The following is a 19,473-nucleotide window of genomic DNA, read 5'->3' on the forward strand; positions in this document are numbered from 1 at the left end:
GGAGCAGAGCCCTGTAATAACAGTTTGAGCTCGTCAAGGTGATAATTAGCTTCCCGTTTTAGGCAGAGGAACACGGCGCTCTGTAATCGGGGATTCGGAGAGCTGCGCCAGGCCTCGCTGCTCTCCGTCGGTACGGGCGTGGTGACAGCCGAGGCACCCCGCCAGCTCCGTTGCCATGGACGCGCTGTCCGAACGAGTTCGTGGTTTAGGAGCACTCTGATTTAACCTAAAAAAAAAAAAAAGAGAACAGGAATAATGTTAGATGAAGTAGCGATGTGGAATGTTAAAGGTTAAAGTCACTCGCGCTGCGTGTTGAGCACGACATGATTATTAAAGCGTTCCTATAGCAACGGCTCGTTCTCCGGGACCACATCGGAACGTTTACGGGAGGAGTCTCCAGTGTGAGCGCTTTGCGACGTTGCGTGTGTACCCGTACGGTTTGTTTATTTATTTATTTTCCCCCAGCGTAGGAAAGTCAACTTCTCTTATTAACGTTGCGTGTTTTTGGTCAAAAATCGCGAGCGTGCTGTTCGCTATAGCTATATTGCTGCTAATTGGCAAATAGTGTAAGAGGAATAAAACACTTTGAGACATGCATGATTGGAAAGATAATCAGCTTTGGGGTTGTCAGGGTAGCTCTGCTTCATCACACCACCGCGCCTTGTCTGTGTTTTCGTGCATATTTAAAAATAATAATAGTAATAATAATGCAGCGTGAGGCGGTTTAGCGGATCAGTGGTTAGTATGTTCGCCTCGCACCTCCAGGGACGGGCGTTCGAACCCCGCCTCCTCCCCGTGTGCACGTTCTCCCCGTGCTTCGGGGGTTTCCTCCCCCACTCCAAAGACCTGCTTTGCTTTTTCTGCATTAGCTGCGATGTCTAGTCTGTACTGTGTCTCGGACATGCCGAGTGAAGCTCGTTAGCGGTGTTCAGTGACTATACAAGCTCTAAATGTCTTGTTTGGGTCTCGGGCTGAAAAACACCGCTAGAGGATGTGATTCTCTACAAGTTCCTCGTGACAAACGGATAAAATACGGGTGGAGATATTCCCGAAATGGTCGGCTGTTAGAGGCGAAGCGCGTGATTTATTGACGTGTTTATGCGTTTAATCCCGCCCCTGATCCGTAACCGAGTCGGTGTGTTTCAGTAAAGCCCGGTCGAGGGATGTTTTTCTAAGCGACTACGTGTTTTAATCAGGCAGTACTCGCTCGTCGTCGTAGTTCTGGCAGATATGAGTCATTCACTTTCCGTGAGTAATCTGGTATACGGGCCGTGGAAAATGTCAGAGGAGTGGAAACCGTGCAGTTCCTTTGGAATCTTTTGTATCCTGTTAGTCTAGTCTGTGTGTTTTTTGGTTTTTTTTGTTTTGTTTCTGCCTGGAAGGGCGTGGAGAGGAAGCGGCAGACAAAAACAAAACAAAAAAGCGCTCAAAGAGATTCCCGGAATGAGATTTAATTTCATGAGAAGTAATTGTGTAGCACACGGAGGCGGTTTCTATATCGTCTAGCGAAACGTGCAGGGTTTCGCATTTCTGTGAGGCTTCTCGTGTAGTTTTACAGAAGCGTGTTCTCAGCGCTGTATCCCGAGGCCGAGCGCAGCGTGGGAGAGGAAATCGGAGACGGATTAAAAAAGCCACCGTCTTTTAAAAAGGAGAACTGAATGGTGTCCCCGGGGGCAGTGACTTCCCTGTCGTCTCATTGGTTCTCCAGCACATCCTCTCGACTTCACGTTGGCCCGGCCGTGGACTTTTTCGAGGTCCTTTATGTCATCCGTCAAAACAAAGAGACTAACCCCGGGCCGGGCTGCGGCTCATGACTCGTGTGCGGCCAGCGGGAAGACGTCCGTCTGCTGCTGCTCGCTGTGTTTAAACTCGTAATCCTGTAATCTGCCCGTCATCTCCGCATGGAGCCGGCTCTGTCAACTCAGCGTGTCGGAGAAGCTGCGCGTCCTCGCGCCGATTATCAGCCGTCCTGCTGCTCCTGCACAAAGAAACATGATCTCACTCACACACACGCGCACACACACACACACACACACACACACACACACACACACACACACGCACACACGCAGACTTAGTAAATAAAAGATGCAGTTTTCCTCTCAAATGTCCCCACACGGTCAGAACGGTCAGATTTTCCTATCTTTGCCGGTTCGTCTGGTCACCAAGATGTATAAATATTCCCGCACACACACCCGTGTGTGATTTTTTTCTGTCTCTCTCTCTCTCTGTGTGATTTATTTATTTTTATTTCATTCATTTTCCAGGAACTAGATCGACAGAAGTACATCTACACCAAGGGGTGCGTGGGGCAGTTTGAAAAGTGGCTGCAGGACAATTTGATCATCGTCGCCGGCATCTTCGTCGGTATCGCACTTCTACAAGTAAGAATCCGTCCACGTCCTGACCATCGTCGTCTTTAATACAGATCACGTCACGATCCGTCGTCTTTAATACAGATCACGTCACGATCCGTCGTCTTCAATACAGATCACGTCATACCCATCCTAAACCGGACGCCCTTTCTTCACCGGCACGTTACGGTTAATCTGATCTACAGTTAAATGAGAACGCAGAGCGTGGTTTTAGTCTCCACGTTGCCATAACAACCGGCTTTCCGGTCACGCCGCCGCCGACTTTTGGGAACTATTTAGACGTTCGTATCGGGTAGAAAGCCTTACCTCGTGCTTTACTAACACAAGACATAACGGTTTCCTAAACATTATGTTCTGACTATTATTATTATTATTATTATTATTATTATTATTATTATAATATATTTAATTTCGGGTGATTTATTAAACTCTGAGCTGTTGTGAGGTCAGTTCACGTCCTGCATCTGCTGCAGAGTATTATTGTAACTTCACAGTTAGTTATTTGCAAACAGATTAAAATCTTTAACATGAACCGTGTTTCTTTATTCTAGCTTTTTATTATTATTATTATTATTATTATTATTATTATTCCTTCCCATTTCAAACCACCCCTAATATAATTTTTGACTTATCAAAACTTCTCGCACATAGAAAAAGACAGTATATGGAAAATAACGTAGGGTTACTTGCTGAGCAGAGAGGGTTAAGGTCCTTGCTCGAGAGCCCTCCAGTGTCAGCTTGGCGGTGTTGAGGCTTGAACCCCTGACCTTCCAATCAGTAACCCAGAGCCTTAAACCACTGAACCACCTGACAGTGGTTCAGTATCGAATTAATGTCTGATTATCGGTCCCTTTTCATTTACAAACGCAGGCCGAAGGGGGCTAATACTTTTACACTGCGAAACAGACGGGCTAGGTTTATGGTAGGTTTACTTGATAAAAGTAGTGCCTGAATGCAGCTACAAGGTAGGTAGTGGAGGTCTGGAGGAAACCTACCAAAGTAGAAGTCTCTGTAGAAGTCTATTGTAGCACCATGCTGTTGCAGATGATGAGGTGCAGGTTAATGAAACGCTGCCCCCTGCTGGACACACTACCGTATTACACAGATCACCATCCTAATCTCTCGGCTTGTGCTGTGTGTCCACAGATCTTCGGCATCTGCCTCGCCCAGAATCTGGTGAGTGACATCAAAGCGGTCAAAGCCAACTGGTGACGCCGGGCCGTGGACGGAGAGGTGAAGCCGAGTGACCTCTGCGTGTTTTAAAAAAAAAAAAAAAAAAAAAAAAATGTAAAAAATTTTTTAATTATATTTTAAAACCCCACAGAGCGGAGATTCATGTTCTCACGTTCTCACGGAGCTTTACACGCACACTGACGTTCCAAATGAACCGACTCTCCAAGTTGTTATATTTCTTTTCTTTTTTTCTTTCTTTTTCCTCTTCCCTGTTCTTAATGCGGAGGAGGGCGGAGCCTTTCTATGCATGTGGGTTCCTGTGGAAAACTTTCTGGCTCCTATGCACTTGCGGACTATTAGAACAACGTCGAAGCTCAGACGGAGAGAAACGGATGTGTACAGAGCCTTACCGCGACGCACACCGTGTGGACGAGGGAGTACACGTCGCAGAGCCGTCCAGCCAGGCGACATGCGACGCGGCTTCCTTTCTTTCAACCACTACAGTCAGAGAGTCACGGAGGACCTTTTATAAAGCCGCGTGAGATTCTACGTTAATATCCGGCTTCCGTGTCTCTTTAAAAAAAAAAAAAAAAGATACATATATATATATATTTTTTTTGTATGTAAATTTTTTTTTTTGTTCAGCTAGAATATAATAGTGATATGCTAACATTAAACAGATCCTGTTACAGTATGAACGATGCTGCTTTAACTCGTAGAGGACTATAAACCGCTATACTAACCGAGTAATATTTGACCTTTTTAAACCGAGAGGGAGAGTCCACTTGAAATCCATTTCAAGAGCCAACCACTATGCCATCCTTCACCTCCAGCACGTTTATCCTTCTACACGACGCCCTGCTTACACACGCACAACTTGACATCCTTCCACATAACCACATGCACACGACGGGCTTCATTTCTCCATCTTTAGTAATCCAAGTCGAACTGAACCGAACATTCCCTGCCGGATTTATACAGGTTTCAATCGCGCTCGCGCTCGTCTGCGCCGGTCGATACCGCTCGGACGTGATTTACCCAGCCTGTTCGTGGCGTACACGATTAACATTTAGCCACACCCATAAAACTCCGTAAAAGGAAGGTAAAAGAAGAGCGCCTCATAAAATCTTACACCAGTGTAGCTCGGCCATCGCGGCGCCTCAGCGACTACACGCCACTATAAACGACTCCTCCTTTTATAAGGCGCCATTACTTTTCTCTCTCTTTGTTTTTTTTTTTTTATTTCTTTTTAAATTGATTTTCACTTATTTACAAGCAGTGCATTTATTCAGATCATCACTACAAAATAACCGAGTTTCACTGCGTTTAAATAAATAAATAAATAAATAAAAGTGCGTTACTGAAATAAATACGAGAGTTAAGCTCGACTGCGTGACCCGTAAAGAAAACGGCGGTGACTCGTGGCTATTTCACGAAACCGCTCACAAAAGCGACCTCCGAGTCTGTTGTTCCGTAAGTGAGTGCTCTCCTCCCTGCCTCAGAGACTCCGTACACGTTTGTTTTTAAGCAGCAGGCACTTTCATACACATCAGGGATCAGTTTTTTGCTTTCTGCACAGTTCATCCAGTATTTCTTAGTCGAGAGCATTTTTTACAGAGCAAGTCCTCCGGATTTAGCGCACCACTATGATGTGGATGATGTGACGATGATGATGATGATGCCGTCCATACCCAGGCGTTCAAGAGAGCAGAATTGTCCACGTGAGGCGCATACTCTCTCCCTTGTCAATCACCGTGACACTAGCCAATCCTGGGCATGTGTCAGTTCATGTATGCGGAAGAAGGTAGATAGCACTTTCCTAAGAGTGCCCGTCCTCCACCTATACACCCCCCCCCCTCCCCGTCCCCCACCCCCACCCCACCCCAAAAGAAAAAAAACCCAAGACCAAAACAATTTGTAGTAATGCGAGTAGGAAGACGTGTTATTTTCCGCAGTATAATCAGTGTATATTTTATATTTATACATTTGATTATTACACACACATATAGCCTTAACATGGACGTGTTTTTTTTTTGTTTTGTTTTTTTGCCTGCCAGGATTTTCCTAGCAACGTCGGCACGTCTGTAAGTATTCCCGAGGAACGTTTACCAGCGTTCTTCAACCTGTAATAAGCATTTACCGTCTCATAAGATCGTACACCGTGCCACGCCGCGTGTCTGGAGTCGATCGCGTGATGATTTAACGCCAGGCGCTTATCGAATGCTAAACCGGAGGCCGTTAATATTACGATTTTTACTTTAACCTCAAAAAAACCCCGTAAGAAACGAACTTAAGACTCCAAACTCCGAGTACGTTTGGGATAAAGGAACTTGTCTGTTTTTTTTTTAATCCTTTAATGCCATGTAAGTCTGCACACTTGTCTAGACATTGGTATGTAGGGACCATGTATACTGTACACACTCGTACACACACGTATCTGCTTTCTAGCCTCCATAAAGCACTGCAGGAGAGTGTGTGTAGATATACACACGTATACGCTCAGGCATCTCATTTCCGGAGACGTAGAGGCGTCGCACAGCAGGGAAGGGTGTGTTGTAGGAGTTTTATTAAACATGGCTGCATGCCGGTAGCGTCGCTGAGTGAGGTGAACGCCGTGCATGCGCTTATTATTATTATTATTATTATTTAAACCGCTCACGTCAGACGGCGTACACACGGAGCGCGGCGTCCGGCGTATCTCGAGTTCTCAGTGTTCTGTCCGTCGGAGAGGCGGAGACTTTTTACGCGCGCGCACACAAAGCCAGCGCGGTTAATTCAGACACGTGCTCATTCCTGTTTTGTTTGCGGAAAAGTGGCCTTTCTCTTTTTTTTTTTTTTTTTTTTCTTTTCTTTCCGAGTCGTATCATTCCCCACCTGGAAACCCGTGCGTCACGAATGCACCGCGTTTCCACGCCAAACAAAGCGCGCGTGAATTTCTCGCGAAACGTCAAACGTGTCGCGTCTCGATCACATTCCGTTAATCATACCTCATTATAGCTGTGTGTAGATATTCACACTAGAGCCCCAGAGAGGTGACAGAGTTCACAACATTAAAGCTACATTCCATATGTTCTGTAAGTAAGTGCCCCCCTCCCCTCATAGACTCCTTACACGTTTGAATTTAAGCAACAGGCACTTTCATACAGATCAGGGATCAAATGTTTTGTTTTCTGCACGGTTCATCCTGTATTTCTCAACAGAGAGCATTTGGGTTTTTTTTTTTTACATTTCATGCTTAAAGATTTTAAAGCTCCACTGATTTTTTTATTTATTTATTTTTTCCTTTCCCCTTTGTTTACATACCTGGCCTGGAGGCGAAAAACAGTTTTCCTCGTCTGGCGTTAGGTCCAGACTCCGGATTTAGCGCACCGCGTTATAAATAGGAAATAAATAAATGAATAAATAATGTGGCGTATGTGAGGATGTATGTGTCGGCTGCCGTTAAGAGAATATATTCGGCGATATTTCCCATATCGAGGAAAAAAAAAAACCGAGCGCTACTTCTTTATGGCCCTGTTTCCTGGTCCTGTGTGAGCTGTCGCTATAAAAACGGTAACGTATCGAAATGAGCACGTTAATATAAACTACCGTCAGAGCTGCCGTGTTAGGAAACTAATCAACACCCTCTGACCAATCAGAACCCAGGATTCAACAGAAAAGTACCGTCCTTAATTCAAACCGGATCAAGACTCGTCCCCGCCCTGGATTCTGACGGGAGCGCCGATACTTATATCGAGCTAGCGGTGGATGTAAAGCAGAACTTTTCCATCGCATGAACCTGTGACCGATCAGTGCCTGGAGTCTAGCACTTCCTCGGCCGTGTAGTTATACCGGTGACTTCCCTTTCCCATAAACGCTTCCTCAGCTAGTAAACTAGCTTTGGGGGGAAAAATCAGCTAGCGAACGTCGATAACGGTTTTCCGCAAGGCACTTAATAATACATGCAGTCTCAAATCTTTTCAAGCACTTCTACGCAGAAAGGAGCACGGTCCATTTTTCATTCTAGCTGCATTTAAACATCATAATAATAATAATAATAATAATAATAATAATAGAAAACACAACGTGAATTTATGGACCAAAATGTCTGCCAAGTGGCTTCATGGCTCTGTTTACTGAAATCTGGGGCTCTAATATGTCTATTTATCGGGTTTCGACGAGAATTTTTCCCATCGAAGTGTTTTCACTGGTCTGTTTAAAAAAAAAAAAAAAAAGAAATCTTAAACGGCTCCGCACGGATTCTCTCGAGCTTTAATCTGTAAAGGAATCGGTTGGGAAAAGAAAAGAAGTCGGAAGTCAAAAGAAGAATTTTTTTTTTTAACGACATGTCCGGCGTCTGAAAACGCGCTCGTTTTTTCGTCTGAAGTCGCGACGCTAAGACAAAATGGAAGTCTGGATTCTCTGGTATGACTCCGCCCCGTTGTAGGCCCCGCCTCCCAGAGTTTTGAAGCTAAGTTGTAGCAGAAAAGTCACGGTTGTACTATGAGCTCATATTTGTAAAATACATGACTGTTTAAAAAAAAAAAAAAAAAAGTTTTAAAACATGATTGCGGTGTATAAATGGTGGCAAGGGTTTCTCGAAATATTTGACAACCAGCTGTAGAAATAAATAAACAAACAAACAAAAAAATTAACGTTAGGCTCGTTATCTTAGTGTACAATATTTTTCTTTTTTTTTTTTTTTTTTTTTGCTATTTAACGGTCTTCCTGAACCTTTTTGATTTAAGTGACCAATCAAACAACAACAATAACTTAATAATAAATATAACTCCCCCACCACCACCGTAACAAACAATAAATAAATAAATAAATAAACCCCAGCCCCCCTGGTTCTGCTTTGCAGCCTCCATTTTGAGAACCACTGATTTAAAGCTTGTACGCGAGATTTGGACCTTCTCCGCTGAAACGGACGTCTGTTACTTGTTGGCTACATCGAAGTCAAAGCCGAAGAAGAACACGTCTTGGTCGATGGATTGCGTTTGGGACGCAAAGCTCTACGTTCGATTACTCGGCCGGAATATTCATTCAAGACGCCGCCATCGCGATCCCATCATCACACGAACCGAGGAAGCTCCCGTCTCTTACCGTATTTTTCTTCATCCGAGCCAGACTAATAATGTAAATTCGGGGTAGAACACGTTTTTAATCGATAAGAGGCGGTGTCTTGCATAAGTATTCGCCCCCGTGAACTTTTTCACGGCCTTCGTTCGGGATTAATTACAGCGAATCTACACAAAATAGCCCGTTATGCCGATATATATATAAATATCAGCACAGGTTAGACAATTACAATATATACAATACGAATTAAAAAAACTACTCCATTTTTTTGGTTTAACTTTGAGATTGCATAAGTATTCACCCCCTCCCTCCCCTCCCCGTTGCCGTGGTTTAAACGACTTTTGTGACTTCGGACGGAAACTAACGTAATGGTTCACAACAACAAGGGGAGGGTGAATACTTTTGCAACGACACATTTTTGTCTTTCTATTACGTGTAGATCCACGACGTTCAGTCCTGCTGAAGTCCATTTCAGTTCCGCGGGGGGTGAATACTTACGCACGGTGCTGTAAATACAGGCTTTGTTTCGATCCAGCCGTAGAGATTCTTATGTTAAAGCATTTAGCCAGCTTTATAGTAGCGTCCTGCACTCTTGACACTAGTTTGCGTGATCCGATACGGTCATGCCTTGGTTGGTGGGAGGGAAACTGTCGCGCTCGCTCTCACTTACCATCAAAGAAGAACTGAAATCGTTGTTGAAATGATCCTATCCATGCCTCTGGTTTGAGAAGAGGTCTTTGTGTATTATTTTTTATTTTAAAACGTGCGTTTATTGACTTGATTGTGGGACATGGTCTGTTACACTGTATGTTATATATAAAATATGCTCCTTTTTCATATTCAATAAAAGGATTTATGACCTTGTAGGTTCTTTCTGCTGTCGGTACACAAGTTGTTTACGTGGGTTTGGGGATTAAAGGGTGCAGTGGTGGCATATTTTAAGAAAAATAAATAAATGGGTTCTTGTATATTTCCGCAAGAATCTTCCAGAAACAAGAAGATGATGTTTATGAAATGAAGTGGGATAGCTCATCTGAGCTCAAACTGAAGTTGCACAAAGTCTCCACCAGATGGCGACAGGTTCATCCCAGTGTTGGAGCAAACACTGACTACTGCCTGTTGACTTCTCCAGCAAGGTATTTATTATAGGTAAATTACCTGAATGTACAGACAGATGGTGATGGGAGTCAGAATTACTCTCAAGGAAATAAAACGTTTGGACTAGATGTTTGCTGTTTAAATAAGATTTCGATGCTGTGCAAACGATTCATTGTACATTGTACTGTTTATCTGTAGAGATAAATGAGGGGGGTAGGGAACTGAGAGAATTAAAAAAGAATTTATTATTTTTTTTAAAAAAGAAAGAAAATGGCAGAGATGAGACAAAGATAAAGGAAGGGGGAGATAAATAAAGAAAAAAAGAAGGAAAGAGCAACCGTAGGAAGGGGAGATGGAAGAGATGATGGACACACCTGAAGGATGAAAAATAAAAAAGGAAAATAAATGAAAACATACACGCAGAGAAAGAAACACAGGAAGAAAACGGGAAGGAAGGAAGGACGAAAATAAAAAAAGAAAAACAAAGAAATAAAAAAACAAGGAGGAAGGAAGAAATAATAAAAGAAAATGGGATGAAAGAAAGGAAAAAAACTGGAAGGAAGGAAGAAATACAGAAAGAAAAACATCAAGGATGAAAGAATGAAAGAAAGACAAAGAAACTGGAAAGAAGGAAGGAAGAAAGAAACAGGAAGGAAGAACGAAAGCTAAAATGGGAAAGAAGGAGTGAAGGAAGAAAAACGGGAAGGAAGAAAGTGATAGAAATACAGAAAGAAACGGGATGGAAGAAAGAAAGAAAGAAAGAAAGAATAACAGGAAGACAGAATGAAAGAAAACCAGGAATAAACTGGAAGGAAGGCAGAAAAGAAAGAAAAGGAAACAAAACGGTCCAGACAGAGAAAGGAAAAAGAAGAGACAAAAAAAAAGAAAGAATGAAAGGCAATTTCGCAAAGAAAGAAAGAAGTCAACCAACAGCAAGAAAATAAATAAAAAGAACTGGGAATGAAAGACATGAACAAGACGGGTGGAGAAGGAAGGGAGGAAGGAACCACGACCAAAAAAAAACAAAAAACAAAGAAAGAAAGTAAAATAGAAAGAAAGAAAAAGGACAAGACCAAGAAGAATACAAGTAAGAAAGAAAGGCAGCAACCAACAGGAAGCAAAGCCGGAAGGAGAGATGGAGAAACGAACAGAGAAGAGGAAGACTCTGTACCACAGACTGGTCGGTCTCCCAGCACACAGCTCTGATCGTATATTATTCACACCTCCTGGGTTTAATCAACACTTTTAAACTGATACTTTCATATATTCGTATTTAACGCTAGGTCTGTTATTCTTCCCTTATTCTGTTTTATCCTCCGCTTTAACACACTCTGTTGAGCTCTCTGTGACCGTGAGTGTGTAATGTAAATGTCCATCTGAGGACCTTTAACGTTTATTTCATTTCCATCTGTTCAGTGTCGTGTTCAGAATGATTGGATTATAGCAGTGGAGGTGTACTATAGGTACATTAGAGACATTAAGCTGTACATTATGTTATAAAACATGACATTAGCGCTGTGTCCCATGTCCATAAAGAACTGAGATTGGGTTCTGCACCACTGCACCGCCCTCAGATCCGACACGCGCTCTTTTACTGACCGTCTCCACACGAGACGTGATCTGTACATCACGCTATAAAACAAAGCATTAAAGTAGTATTTAATGCCCATAAAGGAGCCGAGATTCGATTCTGCACCGCTTCATTTCCTCTGCAATCCGCATGGTCAGAAGCTGGAGACGGTTCGAGATATCTCTGACGTCTTCCAGAAGAGACTCGGCTGATAGGATCGGCTGCTCGGGTCCCTGACTCCAGACCTGAAATAGCTCCCTACTCCCTAACGCACTCTGGAGAAACAGGAGCACGGAGGAGAACACGGATATACCGTGTTCAACTGAGTCCGTCGTCACATCGGTTCACTGTGGAACCGGTCCCAAATCAAACACGGTAAAGGACATGAAATAATCCTTGTGGGCGTGGCCTAACCCACACAGGATGTGCACTGTTAACGGCTACATAAACAACATGTCAGACTGAAAGAAAGAGAAAGGAAGGAAAAAGACATCAACCATGAGGAGGGGGAAGAGAAATAAAGAAAAAACAAAGGAAAGAAGGAAGGACGGAGAAAGAAAGGAAAAAAGATAGAAATACAGGAAAAATAAAGAAGATATACAAAAGAATGAAAGAAGGGAAAGAAGAAAGGTAAAAGGAAAAAAAATAAGTTTATAAGCAAGAAAGAAGGGAAGGAAGAAAGAAAGGAAAAAGATCGAAAGAAAGGAAAAATGAGCAAGAAGGGAAAAAAGAAAGAAATGATTCAAAATAAAGAAGGGAAACAAGGAAGGATGGACAGAAAAAAAGACAGAAAAGTAAGGGGAAAAGATAGATAAAGGAAAAAAGATAGAAAGTAAGGATAAAGAAAGAAGAAAAAAGAAAAAAAATGATATGAAAGAAAGGAGGAGAGAGTGAAGGAAAAAAATAATTATACAAAAGAAAGACAGAAAAAGAGAAAAAATGATTGAAGAAGGGAAAAGATAGACAAGAAAAAAGAAAGAAATTCTACAAAAGAAAGAAGGGAAAAAAGAAAAAGAACGAATGGAAGGAGAAAAAAATGTGAAAAAGTTCAAGGGTGTGAATACTTATGTAAGCCACTGTATATAGGCCATATGAACACCACCTCAGCTGTGGAACTGTTCCAAACCACACACTCTGTTCACTAGATAGGCAACACAACAGATCCTCAACTGTCTAAAACTTTATACTCTATACACTAGATACTAATCTCATTAATACATGACATCATTGTGGGCGTGGCCCAAACCACCCAGCCTCTTCACCGTATATATGTGGAGTTTGCCAAAAGACATGTTGGACATGAAAGTGCTCCTAATTCCCTGGAGAACACCATCCCCACAGTGAAGCATGGTGGTGGTAGTATCAGATTGAGCATTACCCTTGGCCCTTTGATGATTCTCTAATGAATACTTATGCAATCACAGCTGGGTGGATCATTTCCACTGAGCTTTCAGATCTGAGAATTTCCTGCAGCTGATGACCCATGCCCTCTGACCTTTTGACTTCTGCATCTGCCAGACTTTCTGCCGCTATGTGACATTTCAGTAAGCAGCTGAAGATTATCCGGAACAATCCTGGTGTCCAGCCTCAATGAAACTGAAATATGTGCTGATGCCATTTAACCCTCTGTTTCACACTCCACTGTGGACGTGTCCCAAACCACAAACCCTGTAAACTATTCAGGAAAAAACACCAACCTTCTAAAACATCTCTCCATCGCTAGTCCATTATGGACGTGTCCCAAACCACAAACCATGTTCACGCTTCAGGATATAATACCAACCTTCTGAAAGATTTCTCCATAACTAGTCCATTATGGACGTGTCCCAAACCACAAACCCTCTTCACTCTTCTGGACAAAACACCAACCATCTAAACATTTCTCCAACATTAGTCCACTATGGACGTGTCCCAAACCACAAACCCTGTTCACTCTTCAAGACAAAACACCAACCTTCTAAAGAAACATTTCTCCATCACTAGTCCACTATGGACGTGTCCCAAACCACAAACCCTGTCCACTCTTCAGGGCACAACACCAACCTTCCAAAACATCTCGTCATGATTAGCCCTCTGTGGCTGTGTCCCAAACTACATGCCCTATTCCCTATAAAGCCATATAAACCCCACCACAAACCATCATTGGCCCACTGTGGCGTGTACAGTTCATGTATAGTTCTGCTTACTCTGAAAAAATCTGACAGCGTAATTCAGTGTGCACGATGTCATTAAGTAACCACACAACCACAGATATTTGCTGTAGAGTTGCATCATCTGATAGTTTCATCTTGACCCCCATGTTTCCTCCTGAGGAACAAATCATATTCCCAGAAGATGTCAGTTGAGAAATGATTTTCCTCGTCTTTTTTTAAGTTGTTCTGCTCTTTTAGTGTGGTTCAAATCAGTGAAGATCCAACCTCTGCTCACAAAGAAACCCCCTGGATTGATGTGCATGATTTATGGACATGAACCCGCTTGTGTATTAAAGGCTTCCTTTGATCCCGGTCATGGCACCATGTCAGCATCAGCTGGGCCAGAGGGAGCGAGCCGTCACATGTAAGACCTCATAGACCAAAAAAAACACTAAAACAAAATCCTCGAAAGAGCCTTTTATTCTCTAAAAACAAGTACATTGAGTACAAACAACACTATATGACATACTGTAGCTCGCTAACAGGAGCTAATCTAACAAGATTTTAAAAAAAATTCAAATCCATTATCATTCGTAATCTTCACTGCTAATGCTAGGGGAGTAACATAAATTAACCTGACCAGGTATCTGAGAGGAATTTTGAGTCGGAGAGAAAGATAGCAAGCTAAAATGAGCTAACTGGTCAGGATTTTCACCGATTAGATTAGCCAGCTAGTTAAAATGAGCTAACTGGTCAGGATTTTCACAGATTAGATTAGCCAGCTAGTTAAAATGATTTAACCTGACAGGATTTTCACAGAATAGATTAGCCAGCTAGTTAAAATGATTTAACCTGACAGGATTTTCACAGATTAGATTAGCCAGCTAGTTAAAGTGATTTAACCTGACAGGATTTTCACAGATTCGATTAGCCAGCTAGTTAAAATGATTTAACCTGACAGGATTTTCACAGATTAGATTAGCCAGCTAGTTAAAGTGATTTAACCTGACAGGATTTTCACAGATTAGATTAGCCAGCTAGTTAAAGTGATTTAACCTGACAGGATTTTCACAGATTCGATTAGCCAGCTAGTTAAAATGATTTAACCTGACAGGATTTTCACAGATTAGATTAGCCAGCTAGTTAAAGTGATTTAACCTGACAGGATTTTCACAGATTAGATTAGTCATTTAGCTAAAATGACCTAAACTGCTAGGATTAATACAGACTTTATTAGCAAGCTCAGTAACATGATCTAACCTGACAGGATTTTCACACAGTATATTATCCAGCTAGTTAAAATGTGCAAACCCAACAATCTGATATGATTTTCAAAAACCTGACAGGATTTTCACCAATGACCTAACAGGATTCTTAAAGCCTTTATTAGCCAGATAGCTATCATGAGCTAATCTGACAGGATTCTCACAGATTTTTATTAGTCAGTTATTTTACATTAGCTAATCTGACAGGATTCTCCTTTATTAGTCAGCTAGCTAAAATAATCTGGCAGGAATTTCATAGATTTTGTCAGCTAGCTAACATGTGCTAACCTGACATCATTTCTGAAAAGTCATCGAAAAACGTTTAGAATGTTAAATGCTAACATGAGATGGCTAGCTATCATAAACTAACTGGATATGGGTTCTCTCGTGACATTTCAAACGTCTAATTTGACATTCTGACCGTGCTGACTTCCAGCTTTATCCTGTGGCTCTGCTGTTTTTCAGACCGACATCAAGGAGGTAAGAAAAACAGATCTATGACTATATCACATGATCAGCAGATTGAATCAGCAGATTGGTGTGTGTGGTCTTTACCTCAATTCTGGATTTAGAGGAAGAAAGAAAGGTGGCTAAATTAGACGTAAATACAGACTTTAGCACTATTAGAAGTGCTCCGGCAGCTTAATCATGAGTTGCATAGATTTCAAGAGTGCATAGAATTGACCCAATAATCGGCATTATTTCATTAATTTGACAACTCATAATAATAGGATAGGCTGGATCAAGTGCTATTTTATAATCTGCCGAATAATCAGGGTGGAAGCTATATTTCTAAATTAAACTAGGACAGCACATTGGCAATATACTAGGCTCCTTCTAGATGCTTATTTCAGTGATGGCCATCTTGTCATTTATATATCACTGTATTCGTCTTTTTTCTATTTTTCTTTTTTCTTTTTTTTTACATGATATCTTGCTTTTGTGTTATATTGCATTACATTTGACAACAATGGAAAATATCAGTCTTTTTCAGTCCATATTTTCTATCCCCTGATTTGTAAAGGGGGTGCTCTAGATGTTTTGAGAAACATCCAGTGCCTTAGAAGCCTTATTTAAGAAAAATAAGGCACCATTGGAGACATGAACTACACACGGGTCATTTTAATAATCTGAATGGGGCACCCAGAAAATCAGCTGAAGTCTATCTCATCAACCCAACTTTTCTTTAGCTCTCGAGGCTGCTCTCTGTTAAACCTAGGTCTGGTCCCACTTATTTCAGTCCATGAATGACCGCAGTGTCTTAAGGAGGTCACGTCTTTTATTGCTCTTAATCTACTGATTGGATAATGGCGTAATTGGATTGGATTGGATTCCAGTGGCTGTTCGTGAACTATAATTAATTGAATCAGTGAATTATTCAATTAATGGGAATATTAGTTAATATGATTGAGTTCGTTCCACAGCTTCATTCAGGGACTGATGATTCACTTGGTGAGTCTCTCTCTCTCTCTCTCTCTCTCTCTCTCTCTCTCCCTGTCTTGCTATGACTTTGCAGTGGATGAGTGAAAATTCACCAATAAAGCACCAGTATACAAAGTGACAGCCGCCTCTGTGTAACGCATCTGTTTTTAGCACGGTTGATGGTAGCTGGATGTCAAAGGTCATTTGCAGAACAGTGAATAATGCACATCATGATGTAGCATGATTACAACATTTATTTATAATTCTACATTTCTAATTAGAAATCAATTCTCAAAAAATCTTACAATTATTAGCTCTTTATTTTCAGATACTAGTACGTCTTTGTATGCATTAATTACAACAGAACACTGCTGCAGAACTACAAGGGTTCAGTTATTTGGTTAAGAAAGCCCTTTGATTATTTACGAAGGCCTAAGAGTTTCACTTGTAGCCTTTATTAAACAATTCCATTTGTTTGTTTTTAAATATCCTGTACCATATGGAAATAATGGATATGAAATAATAACCTGATCTATATCTATATATATATATAATCCTAGCTAGTCTACTAATTAGACTAAAAAAATGACTTTGAGCAACTGTAGAATTTAGCCTTTTATTTTTGCTTTTAACCCTTTAACTATTTTTGCTTAAGTGTGAAGTCTTGAAAAATTATAGAATGATGTTTATTTTGCCTTTGAAGTCATTAGAATTCTATAGTGATTTCTTGTTTCTGAAGTCATTAGAATTCTATAGTGATTTCTTGTTTTTGAACTCATTAGAATTCTATAGTAATTTGTTTTTGAAGTCATTAGAATTCTATAGTGATTTCTTGTTTTGGAAGTCATTAGAATTCTATAGTGATTTCTTGTTTCTGAAGTCATTAGAATTCTATAGTGATTTCTTTTTTTTTGAAGTCATTGGAATTCTATAGTGATTTCTTGTTTCTGAAGTTATTAGAATTCAGAAACAAGAATTCTTTCTTGTTTTTGAAGTCATTAGAATTCTATAGTGATTTCTTGTTTCTGAAGTCATTAGAATTCTATAGTGATTTCTTGTTTCTGAAGTCATTAGAATTCTATAGTGATTTCTTTTTTTTTGAAGTCATTGGAATTCTATAGTGATTTCTTGTTTCTGAAGTTATTAGAATTCAGAAACAAGAATTCTTTCTTGTTTTTGAAGTCATTAGAATTCTATAGTGATTTCTTGTTTCTGAAGTCATTAGAATTCTATAGTGATTTCTTGTTTCTGAAGTCATTAGAATTCTATAGTGATTTCTTTTTTTTGAAGTCATTAGAATTCTATAGTGATTTCTTGTTTCTGAAGTCATTAGAATTCAGAAACCAGAATTCTTTCTTGTTTCTGAAGTCATTAGAATTCTATAGTGATTTCTTGTTTCTGAAGTCATTAGAATTCAGAAACCAGAATTCTTTCTTGTTTCTGAAGTCATTAGAATTCTATAGTGATTTCTTGTTTCTGAAGTCATTAGAATTCTATAGTGATTTCTTGTTTTTGAAGTCATTAGAATTCTATAGTGATTTCTTGTTTCTGAAGTCATTAGAATTCTATAGTGATTTCTTATTTTGGAAGTCATTAGAATTCTATAGTGATTTCTTGTTTCTGAAGTCATTAGAATTCTATAGTGATTTCTTGTTTTTGAAGTCATTAGAATTCTATAGTGATTTCTTGTTTCTGAAGTCATTAGAATTCTATAGTGATTTCTTGTTTCTGAAGTCATTAGAATTCTATAGTGATTTCTTGTTTTGGAAGTCATTAGAATTCTCTAGTGATTTCTTGTTTTGGAAGTCATTAGAATTCTATAGTGATTTCTTGTTTTGGAAGTCATTAGAATTCTATAGTGATTTCTTGTTTCTGAAGTCATTAGAATTCTATAGTAATTTGTTTTGGAAGTCATTAGAATTCTATAGTGATTTCTTGTTTCTGAAGTCATTAGAATTCCAAAAGTATTTTGTCATCTTTTAAATTAATCCCAGAATGACTTTCTGGCCTTTGAAGTTCTGAGAATTCTAGGACGACATTTTCTTCCCTTTGAAGTCATTGGAATTCTAGAGTGACTATTCTTGCCTTTTAAGCAATTCGAATTAGAATAGAGTGATTATAGTCATTAAAATTCTGATGATTTTCTTGCCTTTGAAGTCATTGGAATTATAGAATGATTTTTATTGCCTTATAATACATATCCTTACAACTCAAGAGTGTTTTTGTCACCTTCGCAGCCCTTAGAGTTCTAGAAGGTGTGTACATTGCATAATCTGAGGGAGAAAAACACATAATTACACATACAGGTCCATCTCAAAAAATTCGAATATTGTGGAAAAGTCCATTTTTTCCCGTAATTTAATTCAAAAAGTGGAACGTTCATATATTCTAGATTCATTACACATAAAGTGACAAACTTTCAACATTTACTTCCATCTTCCCCGTGATTGTGGTTGTGTGTACTGAACCAGACTGAGAGATTAAAGGCTCAGGAAACCTTCACAGGTGTATTGAGTTAATTCACTGATTACAGCTCTTCTCAGGTCGGTATTTCTGTATTATAAATTCTTTATCCTAATATTTTGAGATACTGGATTTCTGATTTCCGTGAGCTGTAAGGCGTAATCATCGAGATTAAAACAAACAAACAAACAAAAAAAAAAGGCTTGAAATATTTCACTTTATGTGTAATGAATCTACAATATATGAAAGTTCCACTTTTTGGAATGAAACTACAGAAAACAACGAACTTTTCCACGATGTTTTAAGCACCTGTAGTACTCTGAAAATCATAGGACACCTACCAATCATGAGATGTGATGCCACCGCTACATCTTTTCACTAGAAAGTGTTTGAAAGACAGTCTTTCATGAAAGATCACGTCTGGAAATCTTTGTTTTAATTTGACACCATTTTTCCCGATTTGGGCATCTGCCAATTCCCACCCACTCGCCAGATCTGCCCTATCACACAACAGCTATGGACTAGGGAGGGTGTGGGTGAGCATGAGCTTCCTCCGAGAACTGCTGCTCATGTTCTGTCACAGGGCAGCTTAACAGACTTAAAGGAAAATGCTATCTACCCCCTTCTGCGTACACCACGATTTTCTAGTGTCACTCTGATTGACAGGGGACAGAGTAATGCCATCCCTTTTACCTACAGACCATGACTAATCACACTCTTTTGGACCACAATCTCTTTTGGAGATTCTGGAACCCCATATTGCTACAGTACCACTTTGATAGACAGGGCAGACAGGAAAGCTGTCTCCCATACTGTGGGCATCGGCACATCGTTGTCTAAGTGACAGGGCAGATAACTGACAGTTTTTCTTTCATATAATTGAGTATCATTACTCATTTCGTTCTCGTCTTGCC

The 19,473-nt window shown here is 40.3% G+C and overlaps 1 protein-coding gene across 4 annotated transcripts in view; it reads left to right on the forward strand.

The window, feature by feature from the left end:
• The window catches only part of tspan17 (tetraspanin 17), a 30,977-nt gene extending 21,502 nt beyond the window's left edge, over nucleotides 1-9,475 (forward strand). The window contains exons 7-9 of one of the 4 annotated variants that reach the window (XM_053685470.1): nucleotides 2,268-2,384; nucleotides 3,522-3,608; nucleotides 3,700-9,475. In XM_053685470.1, the coding sequence (XP_053541445.1) occupies nucleotides 2,268-2,384; nucleotides 3,522-3,587 (183 nt within the window). In that variant the 3' untranslated portion in view covers nucleotides 3,588-3,608; nucleotides 3,700-9,475. 4 annotated transcript variants of the gene reach the window in all.
• Nucleotides 9,476-19,473: the final 9,998 nt, after the last annotated feature.

Source organism: Ictalurus punctatus, chromosome 14, assembly GCF_001660625.3.
Source record: "Ictalurus punctatus breed USDA103 chromosome 14, Coco_2.0, whole genome shotgun sequence".
Lineage (NCBI taxonomy): Eukaryota > Metazoa > Chordata > Actinopteri > Siluriformes > Ictaluridae > Ictalurus > Ictalurus punctatus.